Raw genomic sequence first — 19,614 nt, forward strand, 5'->3', positions numbered from 1 at the left:
AAGAATCTGGAATTTAGTTCTGGTCATTCCAACCTGAAATCCAAAGGAAGCGAATCTGTCCTACTTCATTTGTACATAAATGATGTCTTCATAACCCATCATTCGGCATGAAAGTTTGAGAAAGTAAAGTTGTTTTATATTGGACGCTTATGGACGATTGGTGTGGGGCGATAATGGAAGGTTTATAATTTGGCAGGAAGAAAAACGATACGAACGTGCTTCATGCATTTTTACTGAGAGAACCGTGATGAATTTAGTCTTTAGACTGAGTTGCTATTTTTTAATATTGTCGGGTTGTTAAGTAAGTGAGATAACGACATTCTCATAAACACTCCTTCTACTCCGGCCTGAACTCTTGAAATAAGTGTCCCCTGCTGCACAAAGATAAATTCTAAATAAATAATATTATATTAATAATAGTTAGCAAATAGCAATTGGGGGGGAAAGTCGGTACTATTGTCTAAAGCAGTCCTTAATGCAGTTTTCGGTCTTTACCAATGTGTGATCTGCCGTCCCTGTGTATTTACGCCGGTGCAGGCCTGAGTTGAGCAACAGTGGTTGCCACTTTTCTTTATAGAACTATCAACTTGGTGTTGGTATTGGGGCAGTAACGTTTCTAGATTCTTCCTAGATATCGAAGGCAAACCTAGCGCCTTTAATATTTTATGTGACACCTTCACGTTTCGACCATTCATGCAAATAGAAAGAGTGCGATGATCTGTTACAGTAAGAACTCTGGTTTTATGGTATTTTGATATTCAGTCCGACTTTCTTTATTTCCTTACAAATGTAACAAGCAGATGTCATCAGCGTAGTCGAGTTGCTTGAGGAAACATGATACACAGCTTTCATCAAAAAGTTCTTGGAATTACCACAGTTTTGGACACATACCGATCCGATTTTAATGTTTAAGGTTGTGTGAAAATACAAAATCTTATTAGAATCGAGTCGATGTCTGTCTGTCTGTCACACCTGATTTATTCAGAAACGGCTGAACTGATTGTCACGAAAATTTGTAAGAGTGTGTAATCTGTTGTTCCCTTTACATACTTTACATTTAAGTTTTAGGGGGGCCCACCATACATGTGAATGGAGGATGCAAAATTTATTATTATTTATTCATAAAATGTAGCCATGAGGGTATCAAATGAAAGGGCTCAATTAGTGCTTTTCGTAACTGGTTCCATATTTGATATCGGGTCAATCATAGGGGAGCGAGGGCTCAAAATATGACCATCAAAAAGTGTAACAGGTCTCGTTCTCAAAACATCTGCACAAGTTAATAACAGTATATTTCCACAGTTTTCTAGTCATTTATATATGAGTTTTTAGTCATTTATATATGAATCTCAATTACTCCAAACAGACATGGTTGTATGTAGGTATATAGTATATGGGTGCTAATGAAGTTTCCGGGTAATGTCTAATTCAGATAGATATATGTGTACATTAAACCAGCCGTATTTATTATACGTACTATATATGTACATATGTATGCTTTTGCGCACGAAGTAAATCGGAAATATGGGTACTATCAATTTACATACGTGCATATTTATGCACAGTATTCAGAAATAGGCAGTTCGTTTGTTTAGGGTGAGGATAATATCTATGGATTTGGATTTGTAGCTATATATGGATAGAAAACTGTGCGTTAGAGTTTCTTACATAAGATGAACACAAAACCTTTATACCCGAAGCGCGAGCTTCCGGTATTCTGACTTGTTGTTTATTTATTAGGTGGCCACAGCTCCTACTAAGATTCACTGCATCCTCTCCATTATCTTCAGTCACAGGGTAAAACAAAACCCTATGAAAATCGGTTCAATATATGTATGTCTGTCCGCTCATCAGTCTGTCTACCGCACGCAAAAAATGTACCAATTAACATGAAATTTGGTGAGAGGATGGGTGCTGTGAACGCCCGCGCATGCAGTAAGTACGTTAAGTTTAGGGGAGAGCTACGCATGCAAAAAGGAAGTGTAAATTTTTTTCAGCGAATATAGTCATGTAGGGTATCAAATGAAAAGTTTCGATTATTACGAAGTTGGTGTTATTTTTGACATCAGTTGTAAAGGGGGAATGCAGGGGTTGGAATATGCGCACTTATTTGAAAGCAACATTCTCAGAAACTGCTTAATTCTGTTACACCTATTATTATGGAATTTGGTTGAAATTATTAGACGAATACGGTTTTACGGTTTCGTACCAGGGCAGAGGCAAATCGCCAGACGCTGTCTCACCTCTGCCCTGGGAGCAGCGTGACCGAACCGGCTAGTAGATGTTAAATGCTCCTTAATAATTCGCAGAACACGACATAACTGTGAATTATAATGAGCGTAAATCCACCCATACTTTGGGCCAAAGCTTGACCAGAGCTGAATATATTTTTTAAGGATTGCGAGATTCTAAGTTCGTCCTCAGAAACTACTCGATCGAAAAATCTGAGAAAAATAATGGAGTTCCATACTCGTGGTCTCTAGGCCTCAAAATACTCTCAAATAAAGTGAACATAATAATAGTACATTATTATATTTTAAAAACTTACTCCACCCCTCCTTAAGTTCATTCCGAATTCGTAAAATTTGCCATAATATAGATTTTAATATAAAGTAACATACGGGGAAGTTTGGTCAAAATCCTTTTATTATTAACGAAGTTATAACTGTCCAAAATTGCCTCTTTCGCGTCAAATTACTGCTTCCTAAAAGATAATATGTGAATACCACATCAAATTGAATATCGGATATATTCAACGTGAATTCATACACTACAAACTCTATATAAATGGAATCATTTTGTAACCAAATATTCTTATAGAAAAGATCAAGAAAACCTTTCATACTTGAAGCGCCGAGCTTTCGGTTTCCGACTTCTTTACAATTTTAAAAGTGGAATTGAATTTGCAACAATGCTTGTGTTAGGTTTTCATCATACAAGTTATTATTGGACAATACTTTCAGGTGAATAAATGACGTGCTACGAATGAGCCGAGATCAATAAAATCTTGTAGGTTTCACTCCAAAAACCGAAAATGTGTGGGTGAAAACCCCGTGCATTTCACACCACGATGACATATCGTCGCAAAATCATCTTCCATACATTTTTGACCTAATAAAGCAACGAATACCATCCAATAGCCACCGAATTCACCTGACCTGCAATGCCAATCGAGTGGGGAAGCAAGTGCGGAGAATGCATTTCAGCAGTTGAAAGGAGGTAGTAGAGTTCAAAAATGTTTCAAACTTGCTTTGGATCAAGTGCTGGAATAAGTTTGTGGCAGTCGAGGTAGATCACTTCGAAGATTATAATATCGCTCTTTATGAATAATATCGTGTTTTAAATTTTCTGACTAAATTCCAATAATTCTCTTATCAAACCATCCATTGAAAACCTCGACGTCTTCCAATTGAGCTAGCTGGAGAGTAGCACCGATAACGAAAATAAAAAATATGAGTGACAGTATGCAACCCTGGCGGATTCTGCTTTGGAATTCGAGTTCCTTTGGAGATTTTACTTCTATGCAGCATATGACATTTCCATCTCAGATAATAACTGTCTGTTTCTCCAAAATGACCCTCCTGCTTAAGGTAAATCAGATATACTCTTTGTTGACGCTGTCGATAACTTTTTAATTAATTAGGTCGTTAACGTGATCGAGCTAAGAAGATGAAGAATGGAAACCTTGCCGATTATGTTTTCACGATGTCCTTTAATGCGTGTCCATTGCGCTGGGGTTCAAGAATACACTCATAGTATTCTCGGCTTCCCGTAAAAGGCGACTGAAAGGGATAAATACTTGTGGGCTAAATTTCAAAATTATCTTCCTACTGAAATATCAACAGCGCCTCGGATAGGGACTAACGTAAGAAATATGATCTTTGGCTGCAGAATTCCTTTTTTGGTTAATTTCCCTCGACAGCGATATAGAGTGGAAGCGAGTGGAAAAGCGTTCAGAAGTGGAAAAGAAGCAGATGGGGTCTCATTCCTGTCGACCAGGAAAACTTTATCATGGTGGCACCGAGAAATGCTGAATTCACTTTGGCCTGCAAACGGGGTAAATCCTACTTTTCCGTGTAACTCCTCAAGTTGGTCCAGAATTGCAGCTTCCGTTGATTCAAAGAATCTGAGATTTTCTCCAAAGAGTGAAAAAATAACTGATCCTTAAAATTTCTAAGAAGGGCACCCGTCTTGAGTGCGTCAACTGCGATATAAGTTTGTACTAGCCTTTACAAACTGTAACTGCGCATATGGGCTTCGGCGCCAAGTAAAAGTGAATGATCTCGGCCATAAAGAAATTCAAAAATAGTGAACCCGCTGAGTTTGACAATATCTCGGCGAAATTGTCCATGACAGTACCTCCAGCCTCTGCAGACGTGCTACGGAAAATAAAATGATCCTTAACATTCCAAACCGTGCTGTTTTGGTTATTTTCGACCCAATACTTCTTTATATGGTTATGGTTATGTACTCGTATGATACATACATGGCTACATATTGTAGATACTTCATGAAAGCACCTAAGCTTACTTCATGCTGGATATTTCTAGCTCATCATATATCCCATCCTACTCGCTGATAGCAAGGAGTTCTAAGTATTCTATTTCAGAGGCATCAAACAGTTTTACATGCAAAGGATGAAAACACTCCCGTGGTTTTAAAGGTTTTGAGTAAATCTGACTGTCTGTAACAAGCACTTTTCTCCAATACGGCAAAACCGATCGAAACGAAATTTCATGGACGTATGGGAACAATGAAATTCCATGCATGCAGTGGGTAACATAAATTTACATGCAAAGGGGAATTTATTAGTACTTTCCCAACCGTTTGGACATATTGTAAAATGCACAAGTAAGAAGTCAAATATGTAAAACGAAACCTTATTAAAATCAGTTCAATGTCTACCTATCTAACTGCAACACACACACAGGTGGGAAATGGAAAGCCCACACGTGCAGAGAGTTATTCCATCCAGGTTAAGTTGAAGGGGGTGCCCATTCAAACAAAAGAGTATTAAATGCAAGGTCTCGATTAGTACTTTCCAAAGGTCGTGTTAGTTTTGCGCCAGCCCTCAAAATATCCTCCATATCGATATCTAATCAAATTAAGTTATATACTATAACTATATTTTTAGGAAATCGACTACTTCTTACACAAACAAATACGTAAACCCTTTCATGCCTGAACCGTCGAGTTTCCGGTTTTCTACTTGTTTCTACTTGTTGGGATTGAATATATTCATTGCATATACAATACAGTTTCAACTTCCATTGTCCGGTCTGCCTTCTGCTATTTATATATTTAATCATTCCTTCAGCTCTTAGTTATTTAATAAAGTTTTGATTGAGCAAACAAGGAAACTAACAAACCAGGAATTTGATGGAACTTGCCAGGTTATTACTCGCAGATGTCTCACTCGCCACATCTCTGAGCAGCTACGTTTGTATATTACCCATGTCAATTTAAATTCCCCCATTCATGTAAGATCACCAAGCTTGGGATTCCCTAATTATATCGCATTATTCTATCTGATATTATGTCCTTCCTTTATGAAACGAGTATGCCGTGCTACCATCAATTTCAGAGATGTACTCTTCCATTTATTTTTTCGGCGTCTTCGCTTTTCCCGCGTACTCTCGCCCACTATATGTAAACCAGTCTTGGTTTGTCCTAAGTAACTCTTCCCGCCGTCTGGACACGATACTTTGTAAATATCGCTAGCCTCTTATTTCAATTTTCGACTTTTTGGAGGATCCTACTCGATCGAAGCATGTTGAGTTTCAAGCAAATTATCAAATCTAACAAATCCTCCTGTTTCGTTTTTTCCTTATGAGGTTAGTTGGATGGTTGAAAGCTGTTTGCAACCATGTTGTTAGATATATATTCCGTCACCTTGTTAAATGTTCTTGCACTGAAGGGCACCGAGAACCATTCGTTTTCCCATTCGTACATAGGTAAAAATTCAAAATATTTCTCGATGTGTCTCCAAACTCCAACTCCGTCGTTCGTAGGAGTTCACTTTATATGCAGTTGACGTCATACACGTTTCAGATAAATTCACGTGAAATACAAAACTTTTACTCTCTATACTTTATTAATAATAGTTATTATAACGACGTAACTAGCAACGAAAACCGATTAATGGATCGAGTCATATAGCAACCTCGATGGTCATCCTGCCGAGACAAAGAGGGAAATCTGATAACCAACAGAGGGGGCATATTGGGTAGAGTATTTTTATAAACTGCTCAAAAACTCAAATATCGGCAACTTGCAGTTCTCGCCAACTGAAAGCGACGAATAAATGCTGTGTCGATAGAATTACAGCCGGATTGGTAAAATACCAAGCGGTTAATCAATTTATGCTCGAGGTGTGGGACCGCGAATGCCCAATGACTGCGAAAAACACATTATCTGTCCTATACTTCCAGCAATACAGCAACTATACCTTGCTAAGTCGGCCCCATACGCCCAAAACTTCATCAACCCATACCAGCCTTCACTCCAGGCAAGTCAGCAACAGATCAGATTTTCTCTCAGTAGCAAGCGATAGGAAAACAGTTGGAATATGGCGAACAGTCGCACCGTCATTATGGGAAAAGTAACCCATGATGCATAATCTAGTTTCATCCAGATCGAGCAGGTGGGAAGAGATCTTAGGTTACACATTAATGAAGGTAAGACGAAATATATGGTGGCAACGCCAGCACTGAAAATCAAAGACGCAACATCAAATGACACTGGTCAAATGAGGACAACAAAAGGGGGTTCTTAGCAAGAAAAATTACGAACTCTTAGCCGCTTTCGAAAGAAGAATTTTCCGAAGAATTTAGGCCTAACAAGAGGATGAACGATTCCGTAGGCAATATAACGACGAAACCAGTGACCGACATCCCCCAAATAACATATACTACGAAGCTGCTTCAGTATATGTAATTAAATTCGTTTTTTTGTATCTGAATGAAAGTCGACAATTTTCCGATCCTCATCTATATAATTTACTTTCACCTTTCGTGTATTTAACTTCAAGAATTAAAGGCTAGTTTCATCCTTCTCACATACTTTCTGGAATTCACATTCGAGGACAGCCTCGTCGGAGCGATTTTGTTCCGATTCCGATAATTGAAGCTCTGCTATATGCGAAAAATATACCAAAATATCTAATGCAGGGGATTCTGTTGTGTAATGCTACCTCCAACAAAAAAACTTCTTTGTTACATTTTACGGTTCACTGCACTCACGAAAATCCTCTATCCTTCCACATCTTAAGGAAAATTATTGATGAAAATCGATAAACGTCGCATCTATTCTGATATTTGTTGCTAAGAGGATATATACGGAACGAAATTATTTTCCAGGATTGTTCTCATCCCCACTATAAAGTTGATCTGACGACATGTTGGTGGGAATGAGTTTCGTTTTAAAGAAGCCAATATTGTGGAATTGTGGAATCCTTATATTAGGGCGCATACGTACAGTTGCACGGTCGTCCCACCTCATCTAGAAAGACGAGAAAACTCAAATAGATTATGTCATTTTTACACCATATGCGTAAGCGGACTATTTAAGAGAAAATTTGATTCTTCACTCAACCCAGGAAGAACATAACCAAACACATAAATAACCCGAAATAGCGATGAGAACCGTTTTTCCAAAATTCCTTGGTGCAGATTCTTCCAGATAGGTTTTCTGTTGATTTCATCGAAAAATTCCTCGGAATTGTATCGAATTATACGAAACGCAAGTTAAATGTCATCCATTATCACAATCCTTTATGACGTGTCGACGTGATTTATCCGCACAGAATAGAAAGCGCCCAGCTCTATTGGCATTATCCAAATGTTCCTTCATGCATTTCAATGTATAAATATATGTAATGAAGTCAATAGTGGCACGCCGGGTAAACATGGCATGGCAGTCCATGATTGCGGAGAACACAATATAAAAAACAGCAATTTACTTTGTCTAACAGGTTTTCGTTTTCTTTCCGTCGGTAATTCCAATCATTTTTGTCGGTTTCTGGCAATATACTTCACCTTGCTAATTCCCCAAGAAGTCTAAGCTCCTCCTCTACTATTTGAACGAAGCCTTCCTATGCTAGTTCCATTGCATGGGATAACCTAGCCCGACCCAAAACTGTGACTTTGCCGGTATTAATCTTGAGTTTGACTGATAGAAAAAGGCGGAGGAACGAGCCTATGACCTGAATGGCAGTCACGAGGAGTAGGTGGGGCCTTCCATAGTCTTCGCTATTAATTTATTGCGAAATGGTGACTGTAGTGAATTTGACTCAAAATATTCTCCGCTTGTACCAAATTGCGACTAGAACGGACGGAAATCTGTGGACTATCAACCTGCTGACTTTCTTGCTAGAGAAACGTTATCCATACCTCGAATAGGGACGGACTTTCCAGTAACAACCGTTAGCTATTGTATCAGCAACTGCAGGGCGCGGTTTTATTATTTTGGAGCCGGTCTTGGATATCATCTAATGCTCATTTACCTTCGCTTGCGTCCACTGCTTCTCGCAAGTTTGGAGAGCTGTGAGTTCAACATTGACCGCTTATATGATCCAGCTGCCGCTCAACAGTGGGAGAGCTACCATGCTGATCAGACATCTTAAATAAACCGCTTGAAAATATTGACGAGCACTGGGACGCCACTCGGTCTCTTCTTGTTCACTACACAGATCGCCGGCCTCATCACGAAGAGGCGGGGAAAAACCTTGCCCAATGCGGAATCGTGAAAGCAGATCGGAAGAGATAGAACTGATTACTGCGAGTAGTGGCTAGCGTGAACCGTTCGAGTTTCGGTACCATACAAAATCCCGCGAAGTTCAAAATATGTCTCCAATAAAAAAAGGAATTTCTTATTGCGCTGGGCTTCCCTGGCCAACGCCCTGGACAAATGACCGTAAGTCTCTCGATGTTCCTATGAGGGACGTTAACGGTAGACTTCTAATCCACGATAATGAGCAGGTGGTGCAAGGAGCACTTCACAATTATTCTGAATCGTATATGACAAGTCACCAATGCGGTCGAACTAAATTTGATGATTCCGAAAAAGGGAAACCGTCTTGACTGCAACAACTAATGTCGCGAATATATTAGCTATGCCATGAAATGGAACCCAGCACCTCTGGAAGCCAGGGTAAAACCTTATACAACCATGGAAATTCGGTATCCTGGCAAAATGAATAGGAAGACCCTTGCCAATGGGCACCACTTTTGTATTTCAAGTGCCTAGAGCAAAACAATGGGATTCGAGTTGTCTAATTGAATGACAGCAATAATTTAACAGCCAACCCAGCTAGCCGGCGCAGTTGCGAGAGGAGTCAATATTTAAACATAACCGACGTGGTTAACTAAACCATATCATCAAGACACTTCTCCCGATGCTCCTCAGCAGTACGTGCAACGCCATATCTACAACACTTTAGACGGGATTATAGCGAATAGCGCATCTTTTTCGCACTCTCACGATTTTTTGTATTTAGAACCACTAGGCCAGATTAAAGCTGCAGGATCATTCTCCGTACCCCAAATCATCGCTAATATTCTAAGGCAAGAGAACCGTCTATAATACATCCTTTTTAACCCGAGAGGCACCTTTCTCTTCAAAACTGACATATACTGAAGAGAAAGGCATACTGCATCGCCGAAGACAAATGCTATAATATCTAATAGACCTGGCCAATCGTAAAAACGATGAAAATAGAACTACAAATTTGGTCACCAACAGCTCATTCTAACAAAAACCGTTCTCCAGAAGTTCAAAGCTCCTACCTGCCAGCGTTCTTGTATTCTTCAAAACCTTGGGTTTTTAACGAGTAACGTCGTAAACTTATAAACGCGTTCGAGTGGGGAAAGCTCTGAAAAATTTTCCACCAACTGCTGCACAACGAAGAAATACATATTCTTCCTTTTCTTGATCGTTACACCATTTTGTTCTATCAAAGGCTTAATCTGGATGCAGTCACGAAGCTTTCGAATCCCCATCTAGCGTAACAAGCCACCGTTATTTCAGAGGCCTTTTGGTAGTTTGTCATTGACTTCGATGTTCAGACTAATCTTAGGAACTGAATTCTCATTAGCGCGAATTACGTGACCATACCAACGAAAACGCCTCTCTCGCCCCTTTTCGGATGTGATCAAACTGTGTTACGCCACTAGTCCAATGTAACACTTTCGTCTTCATTACCGCGAAACGCCGTTCGTTATTTTTTGTAGTCGGCCAACATTCAGAACATAGAGGGCGACAGAGCGGACGACACGGTAGATTTTCGACTAGAGACGTTCCTTGATATATCGATCACAAAGAATACCATTAGTGGAACGCCACTTCATTCACTAATGGGTGAAACAATTTCATAAAGCGGCTCCCCATTGGCTGATAGCATTAACCCGAGATATTAAAATCATTCTGTTCTGGGCAGATCATTGCCCCTGACAGAGATAGTGCCTACTTCATGGGGATCGTTCGACGAAAATTCTCCTTTATTCAGATCCAATCTGAGACCGTGTTGCATGAAGCGATCATTCCATTTTTGAACAGGTTGCTCGATATCATCTTTGCTATTAGACGCGAGGAAAACATCATCTGCATAAAGCAGTGGGTAGGGTGCTGAACGTTGGATGTCCCATGTGACAGTGTCCATAACAAATATAAAGAGGAGTGGTGAGAGGGCGCTTCCTTGATGAACACCAACAGTGATACGAAGCGGTTAACCCCGCCTGAGTTCTTCTTATACTAGATGTTGTCATAGAACACACCAGATAAGTTCGCCTGGCATAAGATCAAACGCTCCAGCTCCAGAAATGCGATGTAAAGAAAGCAATGGTTCTCACGGTGTTCCTTTACGAGTAACCCCGCAGCATGTATTGCATTTGTAGTTTCACAGTTTTTGACAAACCCGATAATTTGAACATTCTGCTGGAGTCCCTTTCATTTCACAATTCGATACAGATCTCTCTCGCCATCCCGAGTGTGTTAGGCGCGAATATGCTATAAAAATCACTGTTTTGTGATATTATAATTTTATTATCCGCGTATATGCAATATAAAATCATGCAATATAAAAATCACTGTTTTATTATATATAGTAGTTTATTTTATCTGATTATAATGTCTCCACGAGACGAGAACTAGACAGAAAAAGCGTAATTATAATCAAGCGACTTATATTTATAGTCAGGTGGATAAGATGCTAGGTTGCAATTTGTAGCCGAATGTTTTGAGAACCAATCAATGTTTTGATTGTGTACATTTGTTTGTTGTCTTAGAAGTTAGATTTGTTATGGGAACTGAGTTGTGAGAACGAAATTTTCTCACAGTGGCATTGCACCTGACATCTTCCCCCTTATAAAGGAAGTTAGTCCTCGAACTTTTACAAGTATCTGCTCCTTATGCGTCTAGTATTTTCGTTGCTAGATTCTAAGGATATGGGAACAATAGGCTCTATTCTAATATCTTCATCGCTTCTATTGTACGCCACGACATTTTTATCTATTTTATTCAGTTTTCGGATTCTATTTTTTCGATTGAAACAACTTCTGAATATGGTGATGGACAAATTACCGTTTGCACATTTATATATGGAAAATGCTATAGCGACCAGGACTACTATACCGATGATAGAGGATACAATTGAATTTCTACGTATGATTTTAGGAATTGGTTGGACTGCTTTGTCCCAAAAATTGGCTTGTTCGACTAATTCTAGTGTTAAATCTTTAATTTCGTGAACGTTATCTGTAGAGAGTTTCCCGATCCTATTTTCACTTTGTTTGATATCCTTTATATTGAAAATGGTACAACAATCTTCTAATTCTATGATTCTATCTCTTTTAGTAAAACTTTCAAATGCTATTTTTTCTGGCAGATAATCATGCGTTACGCTATGTATTGAACAATCGTTTGTAAAACTAAGTATATTTGTTCCAATAATTTTTATCTCTTTGCTTTTATTACATTTACATTCTACGTTTGTTTCCATTGTATTTACAGTGAGTAATTGTAAGTTATTAATTTTGTGCATGATATCCAAATCTGCGTCTATTTTTCTAAATTCGCATTCTTTATCAGATTGTTTCAAAAATAGATTTATTACGCAACTTTTGATGTAAATACTTTTTAATGGCAATGGTTTGCATATTTTAACTTCTCCAATTTCTTTGCAATCTAATTCGTCTATTGTTATGTAAAATTCTCTGTCTTTACTTATAATAAGGTATTTCTTAAGATTATCTATTGTGATAACAACGTTAGTTCTTATATAAGGGAATACAACAGTTTCGTATAATTCAAAGTGTTGGCGAGTGACCTTATCCATGGATATTACTACGAAAATTTTCTTCTGTTTTAAATATGCCGAAAGTTGCAAATCTTTAGTTATAAATTTATAGTTGCCAATCAAAGGACTTATTGCTAAATCGTCCTTCTCTTTGATGTTATTAAGTTCTTCAACTAATTGTTCTGGTTCGAGGATAAAAGGATGTAAAATACCGGCCTGAATGAAGAGTAGACTATCTCTAAGTATTTCTATTTGCAAATCTAAAACTTCAATTTTATGGTAAAGTTTGGAATATATGTCTTCATAATAAACTTGCAAGCTAAGTTGTTGTTCGTGCTCATTACTCACGTTGCTAAATAGTTTAATTTCCTCTATAATTTCGTTAATTTTTAGACGAATCGAGTTTTGCTCGGTGCTTATTATTTTAGATTGCTTGTTTATTTCTTTCATCAAATATGTGTTTTTCATCATACCTTTACTGATGTTGAATTCATTTCGCTCGATACTATGAATAGCATTCTGGATTTGATCGAAATCGTCAGAATCCATACTACCAAAAAGGAATTTTAGAGAACCACCAACCCAATTCGCTATTCCCCTACGTAATCTAATATTTGGAGTTAGGCCTAATAAACCGTATACTGTATTTATGTTATGACCCAGCCGTTTCACCTGAAGTTCTCCGTTTAACTTCAAGTTTTTACAAGCGGCTATTTTACTAGTACATAATTCGTTTACATTATTAAGCAAAACCTTTACATTACTCAATTGCATTTCAAATTCACTTAAATCTATAACCTTAATCAGTTTTAATTGTTGGTCGACGAATTTTAAGTCAGAAATATAATTGAAGAAGGCTCCGGGGTAGTTGATAGGTTTAACCGTTACATCCCCTTGGATTAAAGTTCCGAGTCCTGCGAGGGAGATGAACCAGACAATGTACCTGAAAAATAGAGTTTGGCGTCGCACTTATTGAACCAACTCTTAGATCTATTATCAATTTGTATTGAGTTTTGGGTGGAATCTAAAATTTTGAAAGGGCCAAACCACTTTTCAGCTGTGTCTTTACGAGTTTTTTGACGGATAAGTACCTGATCCCCGATCTCAAAGTTATATTCGATTTTTCGCTTATCTAGTTTTTCGTCATACCGTTCCTTTTGCTTTTCTTTCATTTTCCAGTTGAATTGTTTAGCACGCTCTCTCATGTCTTTCAGTATTTGCAATCTTTTGCTCAGAATACTACCTTGTCCTTGTTGATCAGAAGGAACTCGTATGTTCTCAATGGGTAGAGTCTTTCTCCCAAAAAGTAGTTCTTCTGCTGATTTGTTAGTCCCTTGACTTATACACTGATTGAAACAAAGGCTTGCCATCCCAAGTATTTCTTTATGGTCTAGGTCTGTCTCCTTCACGACACTCCTTAAATATTCTTTCAGCCTTCCATGCGATCGTTCTGCACCTCCATTCGACTGTGGATGCATTGTACTGATTGGGATTTGTTTTATTCCCAATCTCTTACAAAGTTCCGTTATAGATTTTCCCGTTAAAACGTTACTATTGTCTGCCAGGATTTCCTTTGGTATTCCAAAATATCCTATCCATTCATTGATGATAGCTCGGCTAATATAATTACTAGTTTCCTTTCTGACATAAATATATTTGAGGTATTTGGTTAAATTATCTTGCATGGTTAGCGCTTTATAATCTTTGCCTTTCCATTTGAAACCTACGACATCCATTGCAACTCTGTCAAATGGTTGTTCCTTAAGTTTTTCTATTACCATTGGGGTTTTTAAGTTGCGCCTTATAATTTTTTGATGCTGACATACGTCACAGTTACGGACGTAATCCCGAATGGCTTTCCGCATTCCTTTCCATCTATAACTTCTTCGTAAAAAGTCTTCAAGGCAATTGACACCTCTATGTCCTCCAATAACCCCATCATGGAATTCTTTTATTAATCGCGTTTGCTCCTCCTTATTGTCGACGTAAATTATTTCGGGATCGAGATCCGGACAATTTTGTTCATCATCGATTTCATTATTTTTTGGATTTCTGTTGACTTCAGGAAGAAGCTCTGGAGGGTTCTCATCATCTCTATAGGTCCTTGGTCCTATGTCGATTTCAGGTGTAAGTTTTGGAGGCATTCCATTGTCTTCATTCCCCTCCCGTTGAGAGAGATCGTCCTCGATTTCTTCATCAATTTCTGTTAACTGAATTTCTTTGATAGTACCGTTTTTAAAGATTCTAATTATTTTGTCATTTTCTTTACATATTAAATCACCGTATTTGTTAATCGTAATATCATCTATTAGTTTTCTATGCTTGTATCCTAATAGCTCTTCAGACATATCGTTTGAATGTTCGCCATCCATTTCCTTGTAATTTCCATTTGTTGTGCGTACTATTGCGTTGACTGAGATATTTCGGCTTAATTCGTCCGCAACTTTATTATCTTTTCCTGCTTTATACTCGATTTTATATTGATACTCATCCAATTTCAAACGCCAACGAACGAGTCGGCTGCCAGGATCCTTCACGTTGAAAAGCCACATAAGAGGTCTATGGTCCGTACGGATAGTAAATTCCTGTCCAAATAGGTATGGTCGACTTTGTTTCACTGCCCAGACTATGGCTAAGCACTCCTTTTCCGTGGTTGAATAGTTTCTCTCCGCACTATTCAACGTTCTACTTAAAAACATGATAGGTCTCTCGTTTCCTTCCTCGTCTTCCTGGGATAATACTGCACCTATTCCCGTGTTGCTAGCGTCAGTGGTGAGGATGAACCTCTTATCATAGTTTGGATACATAAGAGTAACATTTTCCTTCAGGATTTTCTTAATTTCCTGGAATGCTGATTGACATTTATTGGTCCATTCATATTCAACATTGTTTTTGAGTAATCTAGTAATTGGTTCCATTATCCGCGCGTAATTTTTAATAAAACGCCTGTAGTATCCAGTCAGCCCCAGGAAAGATTTGACTTCCTTCTGATTGGTTGGTATTTTCAAATTTTCAATGGCCTCTAGCTTTTTGGGATCCATATTAACTCCATTTTCAGAGATTACGTGTCCAAGGTAAGCGACCTCCTTTCTCAAGAACTCGCACTTATCAGGTTGAATTCTTAAATTGTTTATTTTGAGTCGATTGAACACTTCCCGAAGTTTTGTGTTATGATCCTTTAAAGAATCACCATAAATGACAATATCGTCCAAATAAACGAAACATTTAGATCCCTGCAACCCTGCCAAGACTGAATTCATCATTCGTTGGAAACATGCGGGCGCGTTTTTAAGCCCAAAAGGCATTCTAGTATATTCATAATGCCCGTACGGCGTGCTAAAAGCGGTTTTGCACTGATCCTCTTTTTTGACCGGGATCTGGTGGAACCCGCTTGTTAAGTCTAGGGTTGAAAAATATTTAGCACGACCCAACTGGTCTAGTATCTCAGAGATATTAGGCAGTGGGTAATTGTCTGTTATCGTTACCTCATTCAACTTCCGGTAATCGATAACCATTCTCCATTTTGTTTTTCCACTCGCGTCTGCTTTTTTTGGTACAATCCATAAGGGAGAGTTCCAAGGGCTGTAACTTTCCTTTATGGTTTTATTTTTAATTAAATCATCTATCTGCGCCTTGACCTCTTGTTCATGGATCTTTGGGAATCGATAAATTTTTGTATGTATAGGCTTTGTGCCTGGAATTGTATCTATTGTGTGCTCTGCAGCCTTTGTGAGCTGGTCTGGGTCAATTTCATTAAAGAGACAAGCATACTCTCTAAGGATCTCCCATATGCTTTCCTTTTCTTCTGAATTCATGTGGTCATCACGGATTTTCACCTTTATTTCCTTTACATTCAATTCCTCTTGCCTTATATTGCAGATAATTAGGTCATCAGTATTAAGTTTCGTTTCATTATTATCTTTATTCAATATCAGGATTGGGATCTCGCAATTGTTGTCAACCTCCACTAACATATCAGCTACACTAAGGTTCCCTTCTTGTAACCCTGAGACAAGCAAGTTCTCGCCTGGCTGAGCGTTAACATGTAAATAGTGAAGTGTTTCAGCACGCGGTTTTGCTGAAAAGGTACGACGTGTTAACCTGAGTATACTTTTTCCAAGTTTCAAAGTATAATTCTCTAAATCGAGTAAAGCTTTGTGCTCTACTAAGAATGGAGCTCCAAGTATACCATCGAATTTATCAAAAAGACGATTGGTCGCTACCTGGAAAGGTATTCGAAACTCATTGTTTCCGTAACTCAATGAAACAACTGTAGAACCGAAAGTTGTCCCATCTATCGCGTTAATACATTTGTAATTTGTAAACTCACTTTTGTCTACTTGGTGTTCGAAAACGAATTTCGCAGCTATTACATTTAAGGAACTTCCTGTGTCTATCAGCAATTTTAGGAATCTCCCTTCAAAATTGAGGAAGAGATACGGACTTTCCTCAATATCCAATGAATTCACACGATATTCGTTATTTTGAGACTGAGATGGCATGCAGTTATTTCCGCCATCCTCCTTCCTGTTAAAAGTTTTCCGATGACCACTTTTATTTTCACTATCGTGGTGATTTTTCCGGATATTGTCGGGGTTTTTATTATTATCGAATTTTTTGGGCTCAAATTTTTTATTTCTACAGTCACGCTGAAAATGCCCAATTTTACCACAATTGTAACACTTTTTATCGGTTTGAATTTTATGAATCCGCGGTACATTTCTATCCGTAAAGTCCTTTTTCACTGAAGGCTTGACCAACCCCAACCTTTGTTCCTCCTCTTGAGCAAGCCGACTAGCTTCTTCAAGAGTCTTCGGTTTCTGGGTTATTACGTACATTGTTAGCTCCTGTTTCAACCCATTAATGAAAACAGTGAGCACTTGTTCCTCAAGGAATGCATTCTCCCCTCTTTTGGAACTATCTGAGCGCGATGTTAATATTCTGCGGTGCAGACCCAGTAAACGTTGGTGGTATTGCACTACTGTTTCACTGTTGTACTGTTTGAAACTAAATAATTCTCGTTGCAAATGCAACATTGAATGCGATTCTGCGTAAACTTGTTTCAGTTTCGCCTTGAGAGCATCCCAATTACCGAATTCTTCATTTAAAATTATTGTTTGCGCATTGCCACGCAACTGTGTGCAAATATATTTGAAGAGTAAAGTTTGCAAAGCTCCTCGAGCCAAAGACATAGCTTCTTCACATGCGTATATAAAATTAAACGCATCATCTGCTTTTCCCTCGAATACAGGGATAAAACTTTTCAAGTCGTTGAAACTCACGTTGTACCCTACAGTTTCTGTGCTACTTGTAGCCATTTCTGAAGAAGAATTCTGATCTAGCATAAGATCCTCTAAAACCGGAATTAATTCAGATTCACAAGTAATCGTATCACTCAATTCAGAGTCGGAGTCGGAATTGTCAACAAATTGACCTTTACGTTTTTCTTCCGATTGTTTAAATACAAAATTTCGAAACAAATCAAAAGTAACGTATTTTCTGCCAAGTTTTATTAACAGAGTCTCGCGATACTTGTCTTCAAATATCTCGTCAACACTTAATTTTGTTTTTAACTTTCCGCGTTTTACGCGATATTTCATATCACTTCTAGAATTTTTCACAAAATACGGATGGGTATACTATACACATCACTTTAACCTATTTACTTAGTCTAGGATATATTTTTTTGGCTAAGGGCTTTTCCGTTTTTTTTTTTTTTTATATGTGTGTAAATATATAAAACATAGTGAAGGAAATTATTCGAATTGGCTTACAATGTTGTCAGGAACATTCTGCTAACAGGAATCTGCAAAGGGTTGACTGCAATTCTGCTAACAGGAATCTGCAAAGGGTTGACTGCAACTCTGCTGCGTAACCAGTCAGTAGCGTTGGTTTTGATTGTTGCTCCACCGATGGGTAGCTTCCGCTTCACACGGAGTAAAGATGACGCTACCTGTTGGCTGCCCTCGCTAAAGGAAGACAACTTTCACAAATTAAATTTCCACCGTTGGGCAGATCTGCTTCCCACAGACTAAAGATGCACTGCCTGATGGCTGCCCTCGTTTTCTAGAGGACAACTTTCTCCAGATTTTCCACGTTTTATCACTTTTTTTTTTTTATTTGTTGGGAGCCTAGTTCGCTCCAAAGATAGTCACGGGTGAATTTTACACAATTTCACTTGGGAAAACTCGCGACTATCCCACCGCTGCCACCAGTTAATTTTGTTAGGCGCGAATATGCTATAAAAATCACTGTTTTGTGATATTATAATTTTATTATCCGCGTATATGCAATATAAAATCATGCAATATAAAAATCACTGTTTTATTATATATAGTAGTTTATTTTATCTGATTATAATGTCTCCACGAGACGAGAACTAGACAGAAAAAGCGTAATTATAATCAAGCGACTTATATTTATAGTCAGGTGGATAAGATGCTAGGTTGCAATTTGTAGCCGAATGTTTTGAGAACCAATCAATGTTTTGATTGTGTACATTTGTTTGTTGTCTTAGAAGTTAGATTTGTTATGGGAACTGAGTTGTGAGAACGAAATTTTCTCACAGTGGCATTGCACCTGACAAGTGTCCGGTGTATAGCAAAGATCTTTGTAATGGACCGCTCGGGTAACAGCGATTGCTTTTTTTTCCTTACGGTTGGCATTCTTGTAAATTTTCCAATTGGCCAGTGTTTTATCATCGAAAAATCTATGGTAGAAGCGTTTCTTTTCACGGAACTTCATTTGAATATCGTCATTTCAAAGCCAAGTATCTTGGTTGACAAACCGTTTAGCTAGCTTGGTGCCCCTGAAGGTTGCATAGACCGCTTTGTGAATCGTGTCTTTAATTTGGTCCCAGGATTCTTCCACATTCGTAATGGTCGGTAATCGCGTGAGTGAGATCATTTGTTCTTTCTTCTCATGAAATCGCCACCATTTAATGCGCGGCGGGCCAGTGCGTTCGTCACGCTGTTTTATCGCTGGCTTGATTCACAAGACGGAAATTACCGGTCGATGTTGAGGTGCGATGGTCTCATGGGGAATTGGCTTTGTGACGCTGATAAAATGATATCGTCTTATGAAAATATAAACGATTTGCGTTTTACTGTTCCCACTATTAGATGTAAATGGTATCATGGAAACCCTCTGAGATGACAATGTCAACACCATATTGAATGTGTGGGCAACCAAAACGGAGAAATTCATAGCCATTTTTACCACGTTCGCGTTCTTCTAGCGCTGATATGAATGCGCCTTTTCTGAAAGGCTGTTCCGAGTTCCCCCGTCTTTCCAGTGGGGATGCGCATATTTTGCGTGCAGAG

The 19,614-nt window shown here is 38.4% G+C and overlaps 1 protein-coding gene across 1 annotated transcript; it reads right to left on the bottom strand.

Moving 5' to 3' along the window:
* Positions 1-10,998: 10,998 nt before the first annotated feature.
* Positions 10,999-18,870, bottom strand: LOC119650438. Its single transcript, XM_038053264.1, has 2 exons — positions 18,067-18,870; positions 10,999-13,235 (listed from the first exon to the last, which is right to left on the bottom strand). The coding sequence occupies exons 1-2, from the start codon at positions 18,081-18,083 to the stop codon at positions 11,387-11,389; spliced, it is 1,866 nt and encodes a 621-aa protein (XP_037909192.1). The 5' UTR covers positions 18,084-18,870; the 3' UTR covers positions 10,999-11,386.
* Between the last annotated feature and the right edge of the window lie 744 nt (positions 18,871-19,614).

The sequence above is a fragment of the Hermetia illucens genome, chromosome 2, assembly GCF_905115235.1.
Source record: "Hermetia illucens chromosome 2, iHerIll2.2.curated.20191125, whole genome shotgun sequence".
NCBI classification, from domain to species: Eukaryota; Metazoa; Arthropoda; class Insecta; order Diptera; family Stratiomyidae; genus Hermetia; species Hermetia illucens.